The 23,683-nt window shown below is 36.7% G+C and overlaps 2 protein-coding genes across 11 annotated transcripts; both read left to right on the forward strand.

Annotated features, from left to right (window-relative positions):
* Window positions 1–1,061: 1,061 nt before the first annotated feature.
* Window positions 1,062–11,373, forward strand: prkag3a (protein kinase, AMP-activated, gamma 3a non-catalytic subunit). 8 transcript variants are annotated; one of them, XR_014625526.1, is made up of 13 exons: window positions 1,062–1,440; window positions 1,932–1,968; window positions 2,077–2,183; window positions 2,304–2,385; window positions 2,482–2,540; window positions 3,562–3,607; window positions 5,230–5,284; window positions 5,994–6,120; window positions 6,211–6,376; window positions 6,465–6,502; window positions 6,607–6,753; window positions 8,547–8,715; window positions 11,058–11,373. XR_014625526.1 is itself a non-coding variant. In XM_084390408.1 (13 exons), exons 1-13 carry the CDS (start codon window positions 1,384–1,386, stop codon window positions 11,072–11,074), a joined length of 1,032 nt encoding a protein of 343 aa, XP_084246534.1. In that variant the 5' UTR covers window positions 1,072–1,383; the 3' UTR covers window positions 11,075–11,371. The 8 variants fall into 8 exon arrangements, 4 of the variants coding, with proteins under 4 accessions (XP_084246534.1, XP_084246533.1, XP_084246531.1 ...); XR_014625527.1 differs by having other exon boundaries at window positions 1,072–1,440; window positions 10,610–11,373; XR_014625528.1 differs by having other exon boundaries at window positions 1,072–1,440; window positions 3,562–3,622; window positions 10,610–11,369.
* Window positions 11,374–12,607: 1,234 nt separating this feature from the next.
* On the forward strand, window positions 12,608–23,396 carry retreg2 (reticulophagy regulator family member 2). 3 transcript variants are annotated; one of them, XM_084403017.1, is made up of 9 exons: window positions 12,608–13,013; window positions 14,385–14,488; window positions 14,814–14,844; window positions 14,992–15,121; window positions 16,474–16,558; window positions 17,725–17,862; window positions 18,183–18,271; window positions 20,456–20,591; window positions 22,060–23,396. In XM_084403017.1, the coding sequence occupies exons 1-9, from the start codon at window positions 12,772–12,774 to the stop codon at window positions 22,797–22,799; spliced, it is 1,695 nt and encodes a 564-aa protein (XP_084259143.1). In that variant the 5' UTR covers window positions 12,608–12,771; the 3' UTR covers window positions 22,800–23,396. The 3 variants fall into 3 exon arrangements, with proteins under 3 accessions (XP_084259143.1, XP_084259142.1, XP_084259144.1); XM_084403016.1 differs by having other exon boundaries at window positions 20,456–20,606; window positions 22,063–22,933; XM_084403018.1 differs by having other exon boundaries at window positions 22,063–22,933.
* The last annotated feature ends 287 nt before the right edge of the window (window positions 23,397–23,683 follow it).

Consider the following 23,683-nt stretch of genomic DNA (forward strand, 5'->3'; position numbering starts at 1 on the left):
ATACCATACGACTAGTCGTTGATGAATATTAATATTAAATATTCAGAAGCTGATGAATATTCATCATAGCACATTAAACAATCTGATCTGCTGACAGAAAGGACTTCCTGAAGGTGCAGTTAATCAGCCCAAGGGCATGGAGTGGATGTGAGGAATGGTCCATTATTGATCTCAGCCTAGAGAGTAGGGTATTATTTGCTCCGCCACCTGCTGGACCATGTCAAATTCAGTCCCCACAACAGAGCCAGCTTTCTTAAAGCTACACTGTGTAATTTTTTAAGTTGATTCTTAGCAAAAAACACTTTGTTCTTTCAAAATGACGTGCTCATTAATGTGTAATTACTTCTACCAACTAATCAAGTATTCTCGTGAGCGTAGAATCTGCCATTTAGAATACATACGAGCGAGTCACTCGAATGGCGGCAGCCATGTTGCACCTCCATCTTGAAAATACATTAGCCAAAGAGGGACATACCTGGAAATATAAGCTTCGCCTTTCGCGTTTTTACACTCAGTGGCACCGTGACAAATGCGAGGGGGAGATTGCCGGCAGATTTGAAATAATACGGCCACCGTAGGAGTTAAAACGCCCTCGGAATGGGAGGGGCTAGAAAGTAATATTCAGTTGGTAGTCATAAACAATTTCACCACTAGATGGGAGAAAATCCTACACAGTGTAGCTTTAATCAGTTTGTTGACTCTAATAATAGAGTCAATAGAGATATAATGTCCGATACATCTAAATCGGAAATCCAGATTTTTAGATCATTTTTGAGAACATTTTTAGCTTTAATATATCGGACAAATGTTCTTATCAGGATGATGATAACATTAAAAATGAACATATCGGCCGATACCGATATGGTGGCGATATCGTGCATCCCTACTTAAAAGACTGACCCACTTGTGTCAGGATCAAAAGGTATTTTTTATTTTACGGAAATTATATTAAAACCCAGTTAAATGACTAAATATTTTTAGCAATATCAAAGACATTTCTTAGTTGGCTTTTGGGAGGTGTGGCATAAAGTTAATTTTGGACCCTTCATGAAGGAATGGGTGGTCGCGCGCATATCACACAGGCCACGCGCTATATTTGGAATAACCTGTGCGCGCTCTCCTACATGCCAGCTCTCGTTTCGTGTTGTCTGTCAGTGTCAAACCAGACATCTTTACGCCACATTTAACAAGACTCCTACAGCAATATCCTAAAATAGATATTCTTCTTTTCACCAGAGCGTCGTCGCTTTGCCTTTGTCTCTGTCCATCGGCCATACACTGCGTTTAGAGGCAGCGTCGCGTCTTAAATAACCGACCTCAGTTCAGTTGATCCTAATATATCTCTGGTGAAGCGGGATCAGCGGGCATGCGCAGGACGCGGAGATGTGCGCGCAGGAGCTCGACTGTAGTGCACACGCACAAATGGACACTGACACGCAGGTAAGTGACAGCAGGTAATAAACCTTCTCTCAAGGGTGTAAATCAGCGTCGGATGCATGCGTTAAAATAAAGGCTTGAAGAGAATGAAAAATGCAAGACAGCTGAGCTGTCATGTTTTATACGATATTTACAAAAATACCATAGTGCTACTGTGTGTATTACTTTTTTGCATGTGTGCAAAACCATGGCGGTTTGGAAGTCCAATGATGCACAAATTATAATCTATGGTAGCCTATACTATATACTGTATTGAAGTACCATAATACTACCATATTCTGATCTGATACACCAATTACTTTTTGTAAGGGATGTAACAGCATAGCAATACCATTTTTTTTAGCTACTGTTTTGATAAAATGATGCACATAAAACAGTTATGTTATGCATTATTATTAATGCACCTAATTAAAATTATTTCATTTAATTTCTGAGCGCATAATTATAGTCAACATAATGATAATGTCAACATGTATTTTTTTTTTTTTTGGCAGGACGTTTGCCATGAGGACTATATAATGAACAGCACAGGTAGGGCAACGCACATTTCATAAATCATGGAGAATTTGCATCCAGCACTTTAGGTTCTCAGGCATTTTCAAAATGAAGATGTGTTTTGGTGTTTTCATGTCCTTCCAGACCCCGATCCGAATGCAGAAGCTTATATGAACTTCATGAAGAAACACTGTTGTTATGATGCGATTCCCACCAGCTGCAAACTGGTCATTTTTGACACCACACTGCCGGTTGGGATGCAGTACTGTACATTTTCTGGGTGTTATTGTGATTCTCGTTGACATTAATAATTAATTTAGACAAAATATTTGTTTCGAGGAGGTGAACACACATCTTTTGTATCGACACAGGTGAAGAAGGCCTTCTTTGCTCTGGTTGCGAACGGCTTGAGAGCGGCCCCTCTCTGGGACAACAAACTGCAGAGATTTGTGGGTAAGCCTGTCCCAGATGAGCCTGTGTGTATGTTTTTCATCTTTATGAATTGTTCTCTTTCGTTGTGTTTACTTAATTTCCTTGCCATTTTCTCAGGTATGCTGACAATCACAGATTTTATCAATATTCTTCATCGGTATTACAAGTCACCTATGGTGGGTTGCGATCCCTGCATCTTCTCTTGTGTTGTCCTTCATGGTTTGAATCTCATATTGATTTCTGCATTGACTGTCCACATAATGCTGCATGATACAGATATTGTCTCTTTGTTAGTTGATAACATGCCTTGGAATAGTATTCGGCCTCAGTCTTTTTTCATACTAATGATTTCCTCAACCTGATATCTGATATCTTGAGCTTTTGATTTGTAAAATCAGTCTCTGTAACAGTTCAGCCCAGTAAAAAAAGAAAATGAAACAGTAAACAGTGTAGTTACCAAAGAAAGTACTGGTAATGGATGGTAATAACTTCAGGGTTAGTACCTAGCTATATCCCAGTTATTGTAATTACTGTAATAAGTACGTATGTACATGTGGAACAGGACTTTAAAATAAAGTGCTACCAAATCTTCTCATCAGCTTTAACTACATTTCCAGATGTGTGTTGTCTTCTCAACTTATGTAATAGGTATAAAGAGAAGTAATTAAAAATATATATATATTTAAATACGCTACCGTTTAAAAGTTTGGGGTTAGTTCTTTTGAAAGAAAATACTTTTATTCAGCATTAAAATGAAAAAGCATTACATTGATCAAAAGTGACAGTGAAGACCTTTATAACGTAACAAACGATTTGTATTTTCAATAGATTTCCTTTAAATTCTGTTATTTTTTACCTTTGTTTCACCAAAGAAACCTGAAAAAATGTATCAATGTTTCTGCAAGAAGGATCATGTGACACTGAAGACTGGAGTAATGATGCTGAAAATTCAGCTTTGCAAAATAGCATTTTGAAAATATATTTGAATCGAAAACACAATTTAAATTGTAATAATATTTCACAATATTACTGTTTTTACTGTATTTTTGTGAGCATAAGAGACTTCTTTCAAAAACATTAAAAAATCTTGACCCCCAAACCTTTGATCAGTAGTCTATATTTTAATATAGTCTATATATTATATTTATATCATATTGTTTAATATTATATATTTTACAGGTGCTTTCTTTCTTGTAGGTTCAGATCTATGAACTGGAGGAGCACAAGATTGAGACATGGAGAGGTGATTCATTTCAAAGTAAATAATCTGAACTACACAGATGATGTTGGGATGTTGTCTAGTACAGCTGTAAGGACGGACATTACCAGTTTTATCTAATGAACTCTGTCTTAAAGGACGATGGGTTTGACTTACTAAAGCTATATATATATATATATACACTCACCTAAGGATTATTAGGAACACCATACTAATACTGTGTTTGACCCCCTTTCGCCTTCAGAACTGCCTTAATTCTACGTGGCATTGATTCAACAAGGTGCTGAAAGCATTCTTTAGAAATGTTGGCCCATATTGATAGGATAGCATCTTGCAGTTGATGGAGATTTGTGGGATGCACATCCAGGGCACGAAGCTCCCGTTCCACCACATCCCAAAGATGCTCTATTGGGTTGAGATCTGGTGACTGTGGGGGCCATTTTAGTACAGTGAACTCATTGTCATGTTCAAGAAACCAATTTGAAATGATTCGAGCTTTGTGACATGGTGCATTATCCTGCTGGAAGTAGCCATCAGAGGATGGGTACATGGTGGTCATAAAGGGATGGACATGGTCAGAAACAATGCTCAGGTAGGCCGTGGCATTTAAACGATGCCCAATCGGCACTAAGGGGCCTAAAGTGTGCCAAGAAAACATCCCCCACACCATTACACCACCACCACCAGCCTGCACAGTGGTAACAAGGCATGATGGATCCATGTTCTCATTCTGTTTACGCCAAATTCTGACTCTACCATCTGAATGTCTCAACAGAAATCGAGACTCATCAGACCAGGCAACATTTTTCCAGTCTTCAACTGTCCAATTTTGGTGAGCTCGTGCAAATTGTAGCCTCTTTTTCCTATTTGTAGTGGAGATGAGTGGTACCCGGTGGGGTCTTCTGCTGTTGTAGCCCATCCGCCTCAAGGTTGTGCGTGTTGTGGCTTCACAAATGCTTTGCTGCATACCTCGGTTGTAACGAGTGGTTATTTCAGTCAAAGTTGCTCTTCTATCAGCTTGAATCAGTCGGCCCATTCTCCTCTGACCTCTAGCATCAACAAGGCATTTTCGCCCACGGGACTGCCACATACTGGATGTTTTTCCCTTTTCACACCATTCTTTGTAAACCCTAGAAATGGTTGTGCGGGAAAATCCCAGTAACTGAGCAGATTGTGAAATACTCAGACCGGCCCGTCTGGCACCAACAACCATGCCACGCTCAAAATTGCTTAAATCACCTTTCTTTCCCATTCTGACATTCAGTTTGGAGTTCAGGAGATTGTCTTGACCAGGACCACACCCCTAAATGCATTGAAGCAACTGCCATGTGATTGGTTGATTAGATAATTGCATTAATGAGAAATTGAACAGGTGTTCCTAATAATCCTTTAGGTGAGTGTATATAAGACTTTTTTTTTTTAAATAACCATTCTTTGCATCACTTCAGATGTTAGGATGACATATTTAGTATTGAAACATTATCAGGCTGGCTGTATCTCCACAGGGCTCGATATATTTTCATTGACTGTCATTGTGTGATTATAGGGCACATTTACTGCACAGTGTCACCTGGGATGAACGACTTGCATTTGATTTTTTCCAATGTTTTTCTGTTTCTCTCGTCACGTGCTCTCTCTTTCTGCAGACGTCTATCTGCAATATCACGATCAATATCTCATCAGTATTACGCCTGATGCAAGGTATTAAAAACACAGTTTGAGTTATGCAAGTGGTGCCAGGGTTCCTGGTGCCACGTACCGTATGATTGTTATACATAATAATTGTAATCGTAACTTATATATAAGATGCAAAATAGAAATTCATGTTTACACTACCATTCAAAATGTTGGGGTCTGTACAATTGTTTTAAAAAAAATGTTTTTAAGTGTTTTAATGCATGTTTTAAATATAGTGTTAACGAAAACTTTATTTTACAGTGTCATTGTTACATATAGTTACTATAGTAATAACTATAAATTATGCATAATAACATGCAACTAACCCTAAACCAAACCAAACCCTAATCCTAACCCTATAATAAGTACATGTAGTTACTTAATATTACTTAACAGTATAATTACATTGTAACAAAGACACTTTCAAATAAAGTATAATCGTATTTTATATTGGAATATATTTAAAATTGTTAATTAATTAACCAATTTTTTTGTTAATATCAATGTTTAAAACAGTGGTGCTGCTTAATTAAAAAAAAGATGTATTTCTTTGATGAATAGAAAGTTCAAAAGAACAGCATTTTACTCTCACTTTCGATCAGTTTAATGCATGACTGCTGATGTTATTTCGATAAAAAAATCGTACTGACCCCAAACCTTTGAACAGTAGTGTATCTATTTTTAATATATATTATATAATCCTATATTTCTCAATTTTTCTGTCCGTACACAGCCTCTTTGATGCCGTCTACTCCTTACTGAAACACAAAATCCACAGGCTGCCGGTCATCGACCCGGAGTCTGGAAATGTCCTTCACATACTGACCCATAAGAGGATCCTCAAGTTCCTTCATTTATTTGTAAGACGAAAACAATCCAGTTCTTGGCTCCATTTGAAGACAGATCAGCATGTTGTTGCATAAATAATATGATTTTCTTCTCATCTCTAGGAAGCCGCAGTGCCCAAGCCACGCTTCTTGAAGATGCAAATTAAAGATGCAGGAATAGGAACTTTCACAGAAGTGGCCACAGTCTCACAGACGGCCACTGTGTACGAAGCCCTTTCTGTGTTTGTGGAGCGACGTGTGTCCGCTCTCCCAGTGGTGGATGACAACGGTACGCTTACCTCAATGAAATAACTCAGAAATGAATGTGTTACAGGACTAAATAAATGTACTTCCCTTCCTTCTGTTTTGTTTTGTAGGCAAAGTGGTTGCCCTGTATTCCAGATTCGATGTGATTGTGAGAATCTCTTCTCCTTTTTTTAATTTCAGATATTAAAAGCAGCACTGGGTTATTGAGAGAACTTGTTACCCAATATATTGTACGATTGTTTCTTCTGACAGAATCTTGCAGCTCAGAAAACCTACAATAACCTGAGCATGAGCATGCAGGAGGCAGTGCGGAGGAGGCGCTGTTATGTGGAAGGAGTCATTAAATGTTACCCTGACGAGACTTTGGAAACTGTCATTGACAGAATAGTCAAGGCAGAGGTAAGGATGTGTCTTCTAAACTGAGGCTGCTCTCATTATTTCTGAGATGTTTACTTTGGCTGAAGGACTACAGTTGGAAATCAGCCAGTTGGCTAATACTGGCACATTTATAGAAATGTGAATTAATGTGAATATATAAATATTCATAATATTCGTCTTTATAAATATATACATTGGAATAGAAATATATTTGTATTTTTCACACAAATTTTTTTTTGTCTTGTCTTTTTAAATTGCAAATATTGTACTGTTTTATTGTTTTGTTCCGAGTTAGATTTGTCATGGTTTGTTATTTTGTTTTACAACAAGTGTCATTTAATTGGAACAGAAGTTGCACTAGTCTTTTCTTCCCTATTGTATATTATATATCCGAGTGAAATGGCTTCTCGAACAAGTAAAAATGAAGGGTGCAAGGGCGGGACTTGATTTTGTCCATGGGGAATTGATTGGATGGTTGTGGTTTTCTATTGGTCGATCTCATGTGAGTGACAGGCTGTCCCGCCCTCACGCCAGTAAACACGACATCATCAGAGAAGAGAAGAGATGTCACTGCTAGAGGGGAGAGGAAGATATTTTGATTAAAGATGACAAGGGCATATGAAAAAAATTATTATAATAATAATGTGCACAAATACTAGCCTGGAAATCCAGACCTAAATCTGAAAGATTAATGGTCTGGCGTCGACTAATGAAAATCGGCCAGCTCGAGGGGCGGCACCAAGCATGCATTTGAAAATCTCACTGCACGCAATTGGATAACACTACGACCAATCACAACAAGCCCCATATGCTTAGCTACCAGCGGAGCTAACTGGTAGATTAGACTCTTACCGTATCCGGTCGGCAAAACAGCTAAAACGTCCTTCTTGCAAAGGAATGGTTCGAGCGCCGCCTTCTGTTCCTCTTTTAGATAAAAAGCCAAGTCTAACTCGCTCATTGTAGCGGCCAAAGCCGTTTCAAACAACTGGTGTTCATCCATAGCCATCTTGCAATGTTTACTAATGACTTCGACGTCGCAGCGCTGTCGTCATCTGTTCAGCTCGTCTCTGGCCCGCCTATATCAGAGAACCCGATGTGATTGGTGCAGCTCGGATACAAGGGCATATTTAATGAGCATCATTACTCGACACCAGAGTAACTCGCTGAGCAAATTCAACTTGTGCTCTCGCGAGAACTCTGGATTACCAGGGTACACAAATACTAGCCTGACTACGTCAGACTTCCTACTTCCGCTAATTTCATTTCGCTCCTGTAGTCAGTCTGAGATAGCAGCCTATCTTTCAGTTTTCCACCGGCCTGAAAACAGCCGGGCCAATCAACGAACAGAGGGCGGGCTGAGAGCCGTGACGGAGACGCTGATTGTACTGTGGATGCGTAGATTTACTTCACATAATCTGCAAAAGTCGTTCACAGCCATGTTCACTCCGGTATTTCGCTCGATGGTTTAGTTTTCGCATCATACATGTGTTTACAGTGGAAGTTAGATGCGGCTGAGCATGCGCATAACACACGCCATAACCAAACGTTATGTGATTGGCTTACGGGTAACCAATGATTATGCTATTCCAGACTCTGTCTACGAAGCAAAGTGAAGTAGCAGAGTCTGGTATTACCAGGCTACACAAATACTGCAATATTCCATAAAATAAATAAGAGTTGTCAAATTTGATTTCAAGGTGACTTTAACTTTTTTTTAGTTAAATTTTGTGTTTTAATTTTAGTTTGTTTGTGTGTGTGTGTGTGTTGTGTGTGTGTGTGTTCTCTCTGAGATGTTTTATCTTGGCTCTGTCCAGGTCCATAGGCTGGTGCTTGTGGACAGAGATGACGTGGTTCGGGGAATAATCTCTCTCTCAGACCTGCTGCAGGCTATAGTCTTATCTCCAGCAGGTATTGATGCTCTGTTTTCCTAACCTGAGGAGATGTTTTCTCCTGTTCCCTCATCTAACCAGCACTAGTATCCAGGTAGGCTTTACTCTGCCTTCCTAGTCTAGCTTTGCCAACACATGCATTGCTACTGCATACAGTACTAGTCAAAAGTTTGCACACACCTACGCAGAGCCGATCCTGACCTCCCTGGGGGAGCTAAATTCTGTTAAGGACCCCTCCTACCTGACCCATGAGCCATGTAAACCATTTGCCATTACCACACAGTCACCCCAGTGCTCCCACTACAATCCTCCCTCCTTTAACTAGTACTAATGAAAATGTAATTCCTGATATCAGAAATAGACATTGTTACAAGAAAAAGTACATTCTTGATATCAAGAATGTATTCACATTCACATCCAATTCCCATTTTAAATAGTACAATAAAATATGCATCCTGTGAATGAATAAAAGCTAAAATGGCTTGCCGTAGCTTTTTTTTTTTTTAAATGATAAAAGCAATACTTGATTCTTGATGGTTATTATTTACTGAGGGATGTGCATCCATATTGACCAGTATGTCAACATTTTAAATGCAATATAGCGTATAAATCAATAGTCAGTGTCAATACATTGCTTTCCATCTTGCTTTATTGCAGAGTTGAAATTAAACCTTTACTTGGAGACTTAGATAATTGTTTTAAAAGTATGTGCGCCTATAATGAGGAGTGCCATCACGCCCATATTGTACTGGTCCCCACTCCTCACAGATGTTTTGCTGGGAAGGGCGCGTTTCATTTCGTTCATTTCGGTTATCTTTTCCGAGCTGCAGTTGTATTAATAAATAGTTGCATTTCACTCTCAGTTCTTTTGTCAGGCACAAGGTCACAGAACACAGCCCTGGAAGTGGCCGGCATTAGCAAGCAAGACACAGACAGACCGATGTGTCTGCCCAGGTTAGACAGACAGACAGACTAGAGAGAGATGCACATCAACTTAACTTTACTGACTTCAAGCTCGGAGAGGAGAGAACACAAGTCTGCCTGATTGCTGTTCCTGCAATTCACTCTCATGATGCTCTCTTTTCGTGACCAGACGGATAGTTCCTCTTAATTTTCTCCTCGATGTTGTAAACTTTGATTGACGCGCTTTGACACGAGGGGGAGGCGGGGCTTTGAGTAATTTGCGGGGCCCTACGCAACTTGCGTAGTGTGTGTGTAGGGCTGATCGGCTCTGCACCTACTCATTCTTTATTAGGACTATTTGTTACATTTTAGACCTAAAGTAAAGTCATCAAAACTATAAAATAACATACATCGAATTATGTATTGATCAAAAAATGTTAAACAAATTAGAATTCTCTTTAATCTGAGGTGCATTATGGGTTGTTTGACACACTATTACTGGGGTTCACCTGTTGATGCTTTTCCTTCACTATTCACTCCAGCTTATTTATTTGAAAAATACGTTTATTATTATAATTATTATTAGTAGTAGTAAATAAAATAATTTAAATAATACATTTTCTAAATAATCAATTATCGGTATTTTTCTGAATAAATATATAATAATAATAATAATAATAAAATAACAAATAATAATGTTTATTTTTTTCTAATAATAGTAATTATTATTATTATTATTGGAATAATAATAAAATACTAATTGAAATAAACAATTATATAAATTTCTCTGAATAAATATATAATGATAATAACAATAATACTAATTTTTTTTTTTTTTTTTTAAATGGAATTTCTATCATATAGAAATATGCCTAATTTATATTTATCTACTAAACACATTTACTGCATTTATGCATTAAGCATAAAAGTGTGAAAAACACATTCATTCAGGTGTGTTCGAATGTTTTACTAGTACTGGCAAATTACACCACAGTATCATGTTTCTTTATTAATATACTCTGTATAATCATTATTGTATATTATATCGTCTGATGATATCATGTCATGTCTTCTGTTATATAAAGCTCCAGCACCCATGAATGGCAGACACTCCTAAAACATTAGCATTTCCTCTCTACTTTTGGGTATTTCACAACCAGCGAGCAATGGAAATAACTGTAAACTGTTGCCCATATGCATTACTAATTATAGAAAATTGCTGATGAATAGTGTACTCCCCGCATGCTTTATGCATGTGCGTGACCTCTTTGTTGGCTGTATGAGTATGTGAATGTTTGAGAATACCCTGGCAGGTCGTGACTCGTGACCCCCGGGTCCTTTTGTCATGGTCATTTAACACCAGAGCGTTTGGAAACAGGATAATGTCAGCAAACAGCCACTTACTTCCTTGTGCTGCTGATATTGTGGTTGTTTTACAAAGTATTTGAAGGAAAACCATGGTATTATACAGCTCAAAAAGCATGGTAATAATCATTCTGCTCTTTGTAAGTGTATTCTCTTATCCTGTTTCAGATATTCAAAGAGGATAAAATATGAGCAAGCAAGAATGAAGAAAGAATCTCTTTTTTACATGATACATTGTACAATTTCATGGATTATATAGAGTGTATAATATATTAAACAACATATTTCTCATTTAACTGAGAGATGGTTTATGATGAATACTGACAAAGAGAATTGTTGCTTTAAGTTTTTATGTATGATCGTGAGCACACAAGGCCTGGGATTTTGATCAAATTGATCATCTAGTTTGCCCTTTTGTGCTGTTATGAAATGTATAGTCAGATTATCATGTGTTTTTTAAATAAACAATTCCTTGTGCTCTTTTTTTGTTGTTGTCTGATTGCCCACTCCACAAATAACAAGAAATAAGAAATTTAAAACCCAGAAAAACATCTGCCGCAACACACTGTAAGATACTACCATTGCGGAATCCCATGGTATTGTTCGAGAACCATGTAATTATAAAGTAATTAATCCCACGGTAATACTAATTTCCTATGGGTTTTGCACATTTATCATACATATCATGCTAAATGAATATGCTACTCGTCCTGTACCATAATATTACCACATGTGGCATACTGTTACAAAAAGTAATAGGCAGTACCGTAGTACAGTCATGGTATAAGACTGTAATAACATGGTACTTTGATATATGCCATAAATGTTTGTCATATTCATATACAGATGGTATTTAGACTGTACTGAAAGATTTAAGAATACAATGATATATGTTAAAAAAACAAACACGGTCATACCATGGTACTTTTTTTGTAAGGGGTAAAAACATGGTGTATGATTATGGTTGTTATTAGACAATTACCAGGGTCATACCATGCTTGTTTTTTGGGGGATTTATCGTGGTATTAACATCTATATTATATCCTATTATACCATATCATGTATATATATATATATATATATATATATATATATATATATATATATATATATATATATATATGTATATATATATATATATATATGTGTGTATGTATGTTATATATAACATACATCACATTGAACATCAAATTTCACCCATTATTAATTTTTTTCATATGAAGCAAGGACACAAAGTGAATACTGTGTATTACACAAAATAAAATAATTTCTGTTGCTAATCCTAACCATCTGTTACATTTTAGCTGCTTATTTTATTTCTAAATTAATAAAATACACTTATTAATAAATTAAAGTTAAACTATTTGTAAACTAAATTAAAACATATTTTGTTTCATTAATAAATTAACATTTTATTTTTTGAAATATTTATTAAAATCTTAATATTAAATTAATATTTAATTAAATAGTATTTAATAATAATAATACATTTTATTATTTAAAAAAATACTACAAAATAATTGATCGAACGCTATTCAATAACATTATATATATAATTACATTGAAATAGTTATATTTTAAACAATTATATTTCTAAAAAATCAAAATCAAATTATTAATAAATACGTACTATTAATACATCAATAAAACCAAATAATATTTGGTAAATAAACAATATAAATGTCAAGCTGAAGTTTGCGCTGGATCCAGCTGGTGTCACTCACGAGCGCAGTAAACACGGAGCATGTGACACTGCAAGAGCCTGTAAGATCCACTGTGTGTTTCTGTTTTTTCTAATAATCCATGACGACTCTCTCCTGACCAAACCCCGTCATCATCATCATCATCAACAACACACACAAACAACACGGGACAAGAGACAATGGCGAGCAGACGGGCCTCGGTGTGCTCCTCCTCCTCGGCGGCGGGTCTGGAGGCCTGGTTCCCCGCGCCCGGTGGCGGCGTTAGCGGCGAGGATGATCCGGAGCTGCGGCGTCTACGGGAGCGTCTGCGCGGCTGGCTGTCGCAGTGCGAGCCCGCGGTGAACTGCGCTCAGCGGCTGCTGGTGTGGGAGAGGCCGCTGCACAGCATCATCAGCGCGCTCACGCTCAACACGCTGTTCTGGTGAGAGAGACACGCGAATAAAGATGTTCGTCGGTGTTAATCCTGACGAGTAGCGACTAGCGAGTAATCTGGTTAATCTGCCCGTTAGCAGATGCTTCAGGTCGAAGTTGCTCCGTGTTGCAGTTTCGCTACTTTTACCGTGGTATTACTATTACCGTTCTTTGGACATGTGCTAACTATCATTACGGTATTTTTGTAGAACCATGTAAAATATCATGGTAGTTAATCAGATTATACATTCATGGGGTTTGGACATTTATTATAGTTAGCACATGGACATGGTACATGAATATGGTAGTCATCCTGTACCTTAATATTTCCACATGATTATTGTGACATACTAACCTGTATTACAAAAAGTAACATGGCAGTACCATAGTACAGTCATGGTGTGAGACCTGGTGTAATACCATGGTACTTTGATGACATTAATGTGTGCCATATTCATATGGTGTTTACACTGCACTGAAATATATAAGAATACAATGATATATGTTCATAGAACTGTGATTGTGTAATGTCTAAAAAACATGGTCATGCCATGTATGGTGCCATACCATCATACAATGCTGTACTGTATATATATATATATTTACACACACACACACACACACACACAATACCGGTCAAAAGTTTTAAAACATTAAAACTGAATTTTCAGTATCATTATTCCAGTCTTCAGTGTCACATGATTCAGAAATCATTCTATGTTGATTGATTATCAATGTTATCAATACTTTTTTCAGGATTTTTTGATGATTAAAACGTTTTATTTTTATATAGAAATCTTTTGTAACAATATGCACTACTGTTCAAAAAATTTGGGGTGAGTAATTATTATTTATTTATTTTTAATTGATTAAAAAGTGATTTATATTGTTAGAAAATATTTCTATTTTTAATAAATGCTGTTCTTTTAAACTATTTTTTTCATCAATGAATCCTGAAAAAAAAAGTTCCACAGGTTCCAAAAAAAAATATTAAGCAGCACAACTGTTTCCAACATTGATAATAACTGAGTATCAAATCTGCATATTAGAATGTGACACTGAAGACTGGAGTAATGATGCTGAAGATTCAGCTTAACCATCACAGGAAACCATTATTTTAAATTGCAACAATATTTCACAATATTATTAATAGTAATGTATCCAAACTTTTGACAGGTAGTCTATATACACAGAAACACACACATATTTATGATAAAAAAAACTAGGTATCTGCTTACTATAGTAATAACAAAACAACAATTAACCTTACTTTTACTGTGCAGGAACTGGTACATTTTCATACTGGATGTTACATATGAGTGAGTCACATGTTGTTTTTATAACTGAATGTGAAGATTTAATAGATGTACGTGTGTTTTAGGCTCCTGACGTCCACATCTTTGAGACCCCTGTTCCTCCTGAGCGTGTCTCTCATCGGACTGACTCTACTGGAGAGATGGAAAGACAAGCTTCCACAGATCACTGGTAATGCATGGATATACACTGTGTTTTGATTCAGAGCACCTGAAACGGACCGGCCCTTGAACTATTTTAGACACTATTAATGTAAAACATCTTGTCATGTTCTCACGAAACAAGGAGGGATTGCAAAACTAGTCCAATCACAGTCTTAGGGAGCCTAATGACTGATTAAAATGCACAATTTACAATGCTGCTTCACTTTATATCGCCTGCAAAAACATAATGATGTATTTTTTGTAATTCAATATAAGAATTGCACGAGGCTCAGGCATCCGTCGGGCCTCTTTTATTTAGTCCTCGCTCATGTTTGTCCTTCTGTTCTCCACAGTGTGGCATCCAGAGGCGCCTGTCATTGAGCGGTATGTGTCTTGAATAATCTCTGCATGTCTCAACAGCACCCCCGTCTCTTAAGAGTGGACTGCTCCCTTTCATAATATCACCTTTGCTGTATGTTAAGATTGTTTCTTTAATAAATTTGCCTAGTTAACTTGCGCATGTTGTTACAGAGAAACACTAAGTGAGCAGCCACGTCTGTTAAGCGTGGAGGAACTCAGCCATCACCTCGCCGAGAGTTTCCTCACCTTCAGCCTTTACATCCAAGAAATGCTCCAGTACAAACGGCAAAACCACGGCAAGGTGGGAGAGGGATTCTCTTAACTCAAAAATAGGGATGGGACGATTACCGGTTTCACTATAAACCACGATAAAATGTTCTGTCGGTTAGTATTATCGTTTAAAATTGAATTATCATTAAAACCGTGTTTGATTATCGCGATTTTAATAACTCACTGTTAATCCTGTCCAGCCAGCAACAGTCTGGCGCTGGCGCAGCGCGCAATGTTGTTGTTTTTTTAATCGAGAAGGAAGGGCGGAAGGCAGATTGATGTTTTAAATCTTACATGATCACAAAAATATTATCAAACTCAGTAAACAATAAATCAACTCTGAATTCATTTTCAATACAATCAAAAACGGAGACGCAAGACGGCAAGTTGTATTTGAATGAAACGAGAGAGCGCGTGCGCGTCCGTTGTGAAACATGCGCTATGTTATAGTGCGTTGTTATTGACGACGGTCATTTTAAGGAAAGAAATGCCACAGAATATAATCTTGCTTAAAAAAAGTGCATAGAGCTGCTTGTTTTATTTGTTGTTTGTTGATCTTCAAATATAAAACTTCAGTGTGAGCATCAGTTATTTTTGAACACTTTCATCTCGTTTTAACAAAACTGTGACAATATTGATAATCACTATAATTTTGGTCACTATTTTATCGTGTTATGAAATTTTCATACCGTCCCATCCCTACTCAAAAATAATGTGCTTTATTCACCCTAATGTCATCTCAAACCTGTATTACTTTCTTTTATTCTGTTGAACACAAAAAGGAAGTAGTGGGTTTTTATTTTTAATAATTTTTTTTAATTTAAATATTTCTTATTTTCTCAAGTCTACACTGCCGTTCAAAAGTTTGGGGTCAGTATTTATTTATTGTAAAGAAAGTAATATTTTTTTCAGCACAACTGATCAAAAGTGACAGTAAAGACACAAATATATTCAATTTCAAATAAATGATGTTCTTTTGAACTTTCTATTCATCAAAGAATCCTGAAAAAAAACCCAAAAAACTCACGGTTTGCACAGAAATATAAATTTTGAAAGCAGTTGAGCTGCGAAATCATCATATTAGAGTGATTTCTGAAGGATCATGTGACACTGAAGACTGGAGTAATGATGCTGAAAATTCAGCTTTGCATCACAGGAATAAATTACATTTCAGAATATATTAAAATAGATCACAGTTATTTTAACTTGTAATAGTATTTCACAATATTACTGTTTTTACGGTATTTTTGAGTTAAAATAAATATAAGCATAAGAGACTTTTTTTCCAAAAACATAAAAAAATCTTACTGACCCCAAACTTTCAATCGGTACCGTATGTCCAGAAAGTGTTTACTGATCAATCTTTCCGTTTCATCTCATCAGTTCTGCATCATGATGTGTTCGGGATGTTTAATGCTGGCCATGGTTGGACATTACATTCCCGGGATTATGATCTCCTACATCATATGTGAGCAAACTTCCCTCTGTTGTGTTTGTTTATTTCCATATTATATTGCTTTCACACACACTGCTGCCATTTTTACACCAGCCACTCAAATTATGCAACACACTAACTATTCAAGTCCACCTCTGCACTTACTGTACATGACACTCGGGTTATATTTTGCATTGCTACTGTATATATTGAAGAAGCAAAATAAAAAGATAATTATATTACTCCAGAAGATATAGCCAGCAATTCCGCTTGGCAAGGTTAATAAAATGCAGTCACTTTAATACGGAAATACAGTAGTCTTTAATCTACATACTACTACAACTCAAACAAGGTGTGATAGTAGTGTGTTTTCTCTTTTTAAGTGAATTTCAAGTACAAATCTTGGTCGTATTTTACCATGAAATCAAAAGGAGGGAAAAAAAGAAAGAAATATTTTGCATTAAGAAAAAAGGGCTACTTTAGAGTCATTAATTATTATTTAAATAGAGCTAATTCAGGTTCACTGGTGAATATTGAAGACTTAAAATTATATATATTTCATCATGTCACATTTCTAGGTACACTACTGTTCAAATGGTTGAGGTTGGTGAGATTTACTGTAAAAAAAAAAAAATACAGTAAAAACTGAAACAAATATTGCAATTTAAAATAACTGTTACCTTTGTTAATATATTTTAAAGTGTAATTTATTCCTGTGATCAAAGCTGAATTTTCAGCATCATAACTCCAGTCTTCAGTGTCATCATTCTAATATTCTACATTATTATCAAACATTTCTGATTATTAGCAATGTTGAAAACAAGTTGTGCTGCTTAATATTTTCTGTGGAATGTTTTTTTATTTTTTATTTTTTGGGGCGAATAGAAATTAAAGAACGGCATTCATTTGAAACCGAACACTTTTGCAACATTATAAATGTCTTCACTGTCACTTTTGATCAATTTAATGTGTCCTTGCTGAGTAAAAATATTATTTAAAGAAAAAGAAATCTTATGATTGAATAGTAGTGCATACTTTAACTGTTAATTGTTACCTAAAGAGTGGTACTATTATGTGAAATAATTTAGCCTACATATTTAAACTGTTTTTCAACGTAATAAATATTATGCCCCCAGGCATGTGAGCGGTCGTGTGTGTGTGTGTGGAGGTTATCTGTGTGTTTCTCTGTGCTGCATTAGTGCTGAGTGTGCTGCTGTGGCCGCTGGTGGTCTACCATGAGCTCATCCAGAAAATGTACACCGGACTGGAGCCCATACTGATGAAACTCGACTACAGCATGAAAGGAGACACACAACGCCGCAAATACGACAAGAGAAGTGAGAGCGTTGCCTTTAATTAGTGACCTAGGCTGCTAACGTTTCCTTTTTTACTCTTCAAAGCCCAAAATAAAAATTCTTGAGGCTACATTATGTACAGTTGCATGCTGGGTTAGGAATGACATTTTAATCACTATTGTCTAGTAATAAACTATAGAAAAATTGTTGAATGTTGAAGTGCTGATATATTGTGCGCTTCCGCTGCTGATATCACAGTTATGGGCTATTTACACAGAAGGTTGTTAGTGTTTCACTTCCTGGAAAAAATGTGTGTGTGTGTGTGTGTGTGTGTGTGTGTGTGTGTGTGTGTGTGTGTGTAGAGCTGAGGAAGGAGCAGGAAGAGGGTGATGAGCCGAGGGCAGAGACGGAGAGCGAGAGTGAGGAGGAGCTTTCCTGCTTCGCTCCCACTGTGAGTGTCCTGTCCTGTGGTGATCAGGGGCCATACCTTCACACTATATCCCGTCTTATTCTATATTTAATAAATAGACAGTGCTGGGAAGTAACTGATTACATGTAATCTGAATTACATAATCAGATTCCAAGAATGAAGTACTTGTAATCAGACAACAGTTACTTTTTAATTGATCACATCATGTAATTCTCACAATGGCAGTAAATTATTTGTAATACTACTTTTCATCTTTTAAATGTTCCTTTCTGAACAGCCTACTGCTTATATACATTCATAAGGTAGACAAATAAAATATTTTTTATTTTAAAATTATATCTTTTGATTATAATTTTTTTGTGGTTTAATTTGTGTACTTTTTTTTTTTTAGTTTTTTGTAATATGTTGTTGAAAGCAAAGAATGGACTATATTTATCTTACTATCTATTTTCTATCTGTTTTTATATCTACCAAGTAATCTAAAAGTTATCCATACCCAGCACTGTTAATAGATCTGCATTATTCTGAATAATTAGAGAATCACGATTTTCTTGTTTAAAATAGAGATCACAACTCTCCCATGATTCTGAACAGAGAACTAAACAAAATATGTAATTTAGGTTCTGACAAATTGTTTATTGCTGCAGTCAACAATTACAAAAAAAATATTTATAAAAAAATGAACGAATGATTCAATGACTCGCTCATAAAGACTTCACTTGTTTCATTACTGGATGAATCAGCATTTTTGAACAAATCTCTTGATTGAATGATTCAATAGCCGCGTTTCCGTTACCCTTCAAATTGCGCAAATCGAAATTGCGAATTGAAAATACGGCCAATGGAAACACGTCAATTTCGCAAAAACTCACATTTATCGCAAAAAAGTTTTTACGCTCGCATGAGGTGGTTTTTCAGGCAATTCGAAAAAGGAATATTTCGCAAAACTGCAATGGAAACAGTTTTTGCGCATTTACAGGTCACCTGACGTAGATGACGCGGTGTGTTTGGACAGAATACGAGACAGAGTTCTTTATTGAATTCATAAAAGACAAAAGAATGACAGAAATACTGGATTCTAAACCTCAAATAAATGCCACAATCAAGACCTCGAAGCAGAAATGAGGGAGAAACACCCAGAAACACCTCATGTGTGCCGCTCACAAGTATAATAAGGGTCTTTCCTTGCCATTAATGCTTGGATAACACGCCTACGTTTCCTTCCATTAATTATAATAATGTCTAGTGCGGTACGTGGCTGTGATATATATATATATATACTGCAGCTTAAAAAAGTCTAAAAGTCTAAATATTTCTAGACTATTTCTAATATATTTATATATATATAAACTTACCAACATCCGTTGCCATGATTTTTGGAATGACTTATTGCGAGAGGAAAAAATAACGTTTTAGTCGCATAACATCGGTTAATGGAAACGCCATCATTTCGCAATAGTTTTTTATCGATATTTAGAAAAAAATCACAAAAGTTTTGCGCAGATCTTTAATGGAAACGTGCCTACTGACAAAATCCTCTTTTAACACTCACCTGTCGCCACCTACTGGTGCAACGATGTAATTGATACAATCTTTATTTGAAGTGTCAACTTACTTTCTAAAGGTGATTTACTGTATTTTAATCGCTACGGTAAACATCAGTGTTTATATCCCAACTATAAACTTTTATCCCAGTACTTCTGTGATCATTTGAATTATCACAGAATAATTGTGTGGTTGGGAGAGAGTGTTTTGTGAAGCCGTTTCATATCTGTACATGACAACTGTTTCTCTCATGTCTGAATCGAGATTGTGATCTTTCAACGATAAATCGTGCAGCTCTAATATTACAGTTTGGGGTCGTAATGATTTTTTTTATAGAATGTTTTTGAAAGAAGTCTCTTATCCTCAGCAGGGTCACGTTTATTAGATCAAAAACAGTAAAAACTGTAATATTATTAAATTGTACAAATATTTCACATAACTTTTCTTTTGTAGAAACCATGGTAAAAAAAAATCAGGATTCTTTGCTGAATGGAAAGCAAATTTGCAACAGCATTTATTTGAAGTAGAAAACGTTTGCAATATTATAAGTGGGTTTTCTCTCACTTTGCTGAATAAAACTATTAATTTAAAATCTTCCTGAGCCCAAACGTGTGAAGGGCAGTGTGTTTCCAGCCAGTGATTGGTTCTCTGTTGGAGCAGGTGGATGTGAAGACCACGGCTCTGGCGATGGCCATCACAGACTCAGAGCTGTCGGATGAGGAGGCGTCTATACTGGAGAGTGGAGGATTCTCTGTGTCCAGAGCCACGACACCGCAGCTCACAGACGTCTCTGAAGGTACCAGAGCTTCAGGTGCACCACAGTCTGAAAACTAGCCATTGAGCAATGAAATTGATTGTGTACATTTTTGTGATACAATTTTCAGGATTCTTTGATGAATATTTTAAGCTGCAGTCTGTAACTTTTTTTTTTGTGTTCAAAATTATACAGGCGAGTACATTATGAATACATTTTCCAAACCGTGTGTTTGTTTTATCCTGAATCACTGCAGTACACCTATAATATTGAGACTATTTTAGACTGGTTCGGGTCGTACCGCTGCGGAGAAACCCAGTTACCTGCATGACTCGCCATAGACATACACACAGAGAAGTAGTTCCGGCTACAATGTTCTTCCGCAAGACACATGAGGTTCTGTTAATTAACCGCTAGGGCGGCAAAAGTTACAGACTACAGCTCTAATTAGAAATCTTTTGTAACATTATAAATGTCTTTACTGTCACTTTTGATAAATTTAATGTGTCCTTGCTGAATAAAAGGATTTTTTTTTTTTTTTTTTTTTACCAAAAAACATATTTTATAATATTTTCTGTTGAATTATACCTTAAGAGTGGTAAAATGATGTAAATTCAGATTTTTGAAATACAATTTGAATTTATATGTAAAAACATTCTTGCACAAATTCAAATGTGTGTTAGTCTTCCGTTAAACCTTTTTCATGTAAATTTGAGTAAATCATTTATAAAACATTCTTTCTTCAGTATGACAAAAAATAAATAAAAATGTGCATAAATGTTGTGCATTTAAACACAATATTAGGGGTGTAACAATATATCGTGTCACAATATATCACAATACAAAAATGCAACAATATATACTGTGGATAGTGACAATATTGTGTATAGTTCATCCAAAATAAAAATGAAGAATTCTAGTTTTCAGAGATTTAGTGTCAGGACTAAATTAAACTGCGATGTATAATATTGAATATAATGTATAGTAATGCAAATGTCCTGATAATGACAAATGTCTGATGTTACCAGTAAAAAGTGGCCTATATTATTTTAAATATATCTAGTCAGTGACAGTGCAAGCATATTCGTCTGAAATAATGCTGTATTTTTAGCTTCAGAATCATGAATATTTTTATTCTGTCTCTATTGTCCTGTGCATTGGGTTACCAGCACAAAGTCTAAGCCTATTCATTTACACCCACAATGTAAAACCAAATTTAGCATTTTAATCAAAAGTAAAAAAAAATTGTTAACCTTTTATCATGTTTCTTGGAGTATCGCAGTAATATCGTATTGTGAGTTTAACATCGTGATATGCATTGAATCGTGACATGAGGGTATTGTTACACCCCTACAAAATATAATCGAATTGTTTAATTCAGTTAACGTAATTGAATCGTTTTGAAAGTGCCACTGAGACACGCTGTTTATACTTTTCAGGGGAATCAACCTCAGAATGACTGTCTAATTCTTTGAAATGATAATTAATGGCGTTACTCTGTTTTCATCAGCAGACCTGGATCAGCAGAGCGTGCACAGTGAACCGGAGGAGGCGTTCACTAGAGACCTCGCCGAGTTTCCGTCAGTGGACGAGATGCCTTCTATTGAACCGGGTCTGTTCCGTTTCCCGCTGGGCGTTCTGGGGTCCGAGCGGGCCGGAGCACCTGGATCCGAGCTCCAGGAGGAAGCCCTGTCTCCGGCCAGCCTCCTCATCCAGCACTTAGCATCTCCGCTCCACTTTGTCAACACGCACTTCAACGGACACGGACAAGCGGCGGGGGCAGACCAAAGCAGTGTGGGTACTGAGAAAGAGGGAAGGGTACTGGAACCCGCTAGGTCCCTGGAAGCACTTAGCGAGGAGATAGTGACCACGGCCATCTCTACCGTAGTACAGAACACTCTCTCAGCCCTGTTGAGGTCGACGGAGGCCAACGAAGGCTCATCCATGGCTTCGTTCCTTCCCACCGAAACGCCTCCTTGCCCGATGGAATCGCCCCTCGAGTCGCCGTCCGCCCAGGAAGCCAGCGAACAGGACGAGGACGCTGACGTCACCGAAGCAAGCACCGAAGAGCAGCCGGACGTCACGCTCGTGCCCACGGAAGAAGAGGACTTTGAGCTACTGGACCAAAGCGAACTGGAACAGATGGATGAGGTGTTGGGCCTTGGTGTTGATGGACAGGTGGAAGTGGGCGGGGCTTCCGAAGACACGCCCCCAAGCGGTCATCAGCGTGCAGACCAGCAGGAGTCCTAGCTTCCCGTCACCTAAACTGTTTGTTTTATTTATAGTCCGTGTAGATACCAATTACTGACACACATGATTTGTGAAAGGGAATGTCGCAGTCAACTATGCCTTTTTTGTTGTTTTCGGGAGTGAGATCACTGTGATCTTTGGTGTGCTTTTCGTCTCGCAAAATGTACGACAAATCCTAAACGCTAAGGGGCTTTGACAGATCCAAATAACCTTCAGCCTCAAATCAAGCCACTCGGATTTCAAAAGCGACTTAAAATAGACGTACAAGTTTTAACGGTTTACCGTATGTATATTCTGACCAAGAGCCCTCTGGTTTATCAATAGGGTTTAATGCATCGGGTCACGAGAACACGAGTTGTATTTGCGTGTAGGGCTGGTAGAGGTTAAGGAGAGGATGAGCAGGGGATGACTGCAAATTCTCAACGAAAAGTTGGTTGTGGCAAAGATTTCTTTTCATAACAATAGCTAAACTAATATATTCTATATTATATACCTATGAAGTGGATGGACTTATTTATTGAAATTGGTTAGAGTGAAGAATAGTTTACTATTAAATATGTCTCGAATAAATAATAAAGTTGCTGGTACACAGAACTTAAAAAGTTTTTTTGATTGTAAATCAATTTCTGATTTTTTTTTTTTTTTTTTTATTAATATTGGATTGTCTATATATAATTTTTTTTTTTTTTTTTTTGAGGTATATATCAATTTTTTTTTTTTTTTTTTGCACAAAAGTGACCGTGAATGCAGCATAGCGTACTTTAGCCGGCAGAAAAATTCCCAGTTCATTGTGCTTTTTCCCTCCACGTCATGTAGAAGATTTAGGAGTCTAACCCTAACCTTCATATGCCCCATATTCAGGTTCAATATATTATAATTGGATG

The sequence above is a fragment of the Rutilus rutilus genome (assembly GCF_951802725.1).
Source record: "Rutilus rutilus genome assembly, chromosome: 2".
In the NCBI taxonomy this organism is placed as follows: domain Eukaryota; kingdom Metazoa; phylum Chordata; class Actinopteri; order Cypriniformes; family Leuciscidae; genus Rutilus; species Rutilus rutilus.

What these genes read in the sequence shown, in the direction of transcription:
- prkag3a (XM_084390405.1), top strand. Translation starts at nt 1,384, where the DNA reads ATGTGCGCGCAGGAGCTCGACTGTAGTGCACACGCACAAATGGACACT. An exon ending in TCAAGTTCCTTCATTTATTT is followed by an intron (nt 6,121 to 6,210) that starts GTAAGACGAAAA and finishes TCTCATCTCTAG; the next exon opens with GAAGCCGCAGTGCCCAAGCC. An exon ending in TATAGTCTTATCTCCAGCAG is followed by an intron (nt 8,641 to 10,609) that starts GTATTGATGCTC and finishes TGTTATATAAAG; the next exon opens with CTCCAGCACCCATGAATGGC.
- retreg2 (XM_084403016.1), top strand. Translation starts at nt 12,772, where the DNA reads ATGGCGAGCAGACGGGCCTCGGTGTGCTCCTCCTCCTCGGCGGCGGGT. An exon ending in ACGCTCAACACGCTGTTCTG is followed by an intron (nt 13,014 to 14,384) that starts GTGAGAGAGACA and finishes CGTGTGTTTTAG; the next exon opens with GCTCCTGACGTCCACATCTT. An exon ending in AACGGCAAAACCACGGCAAG is followed by an intron (nt 15,122 to 16,473) that starts GTGGGAGAGGGA and finishes TCATCTCATCAG; the next exon opens with TTCTGCATCATGATGTGTTC.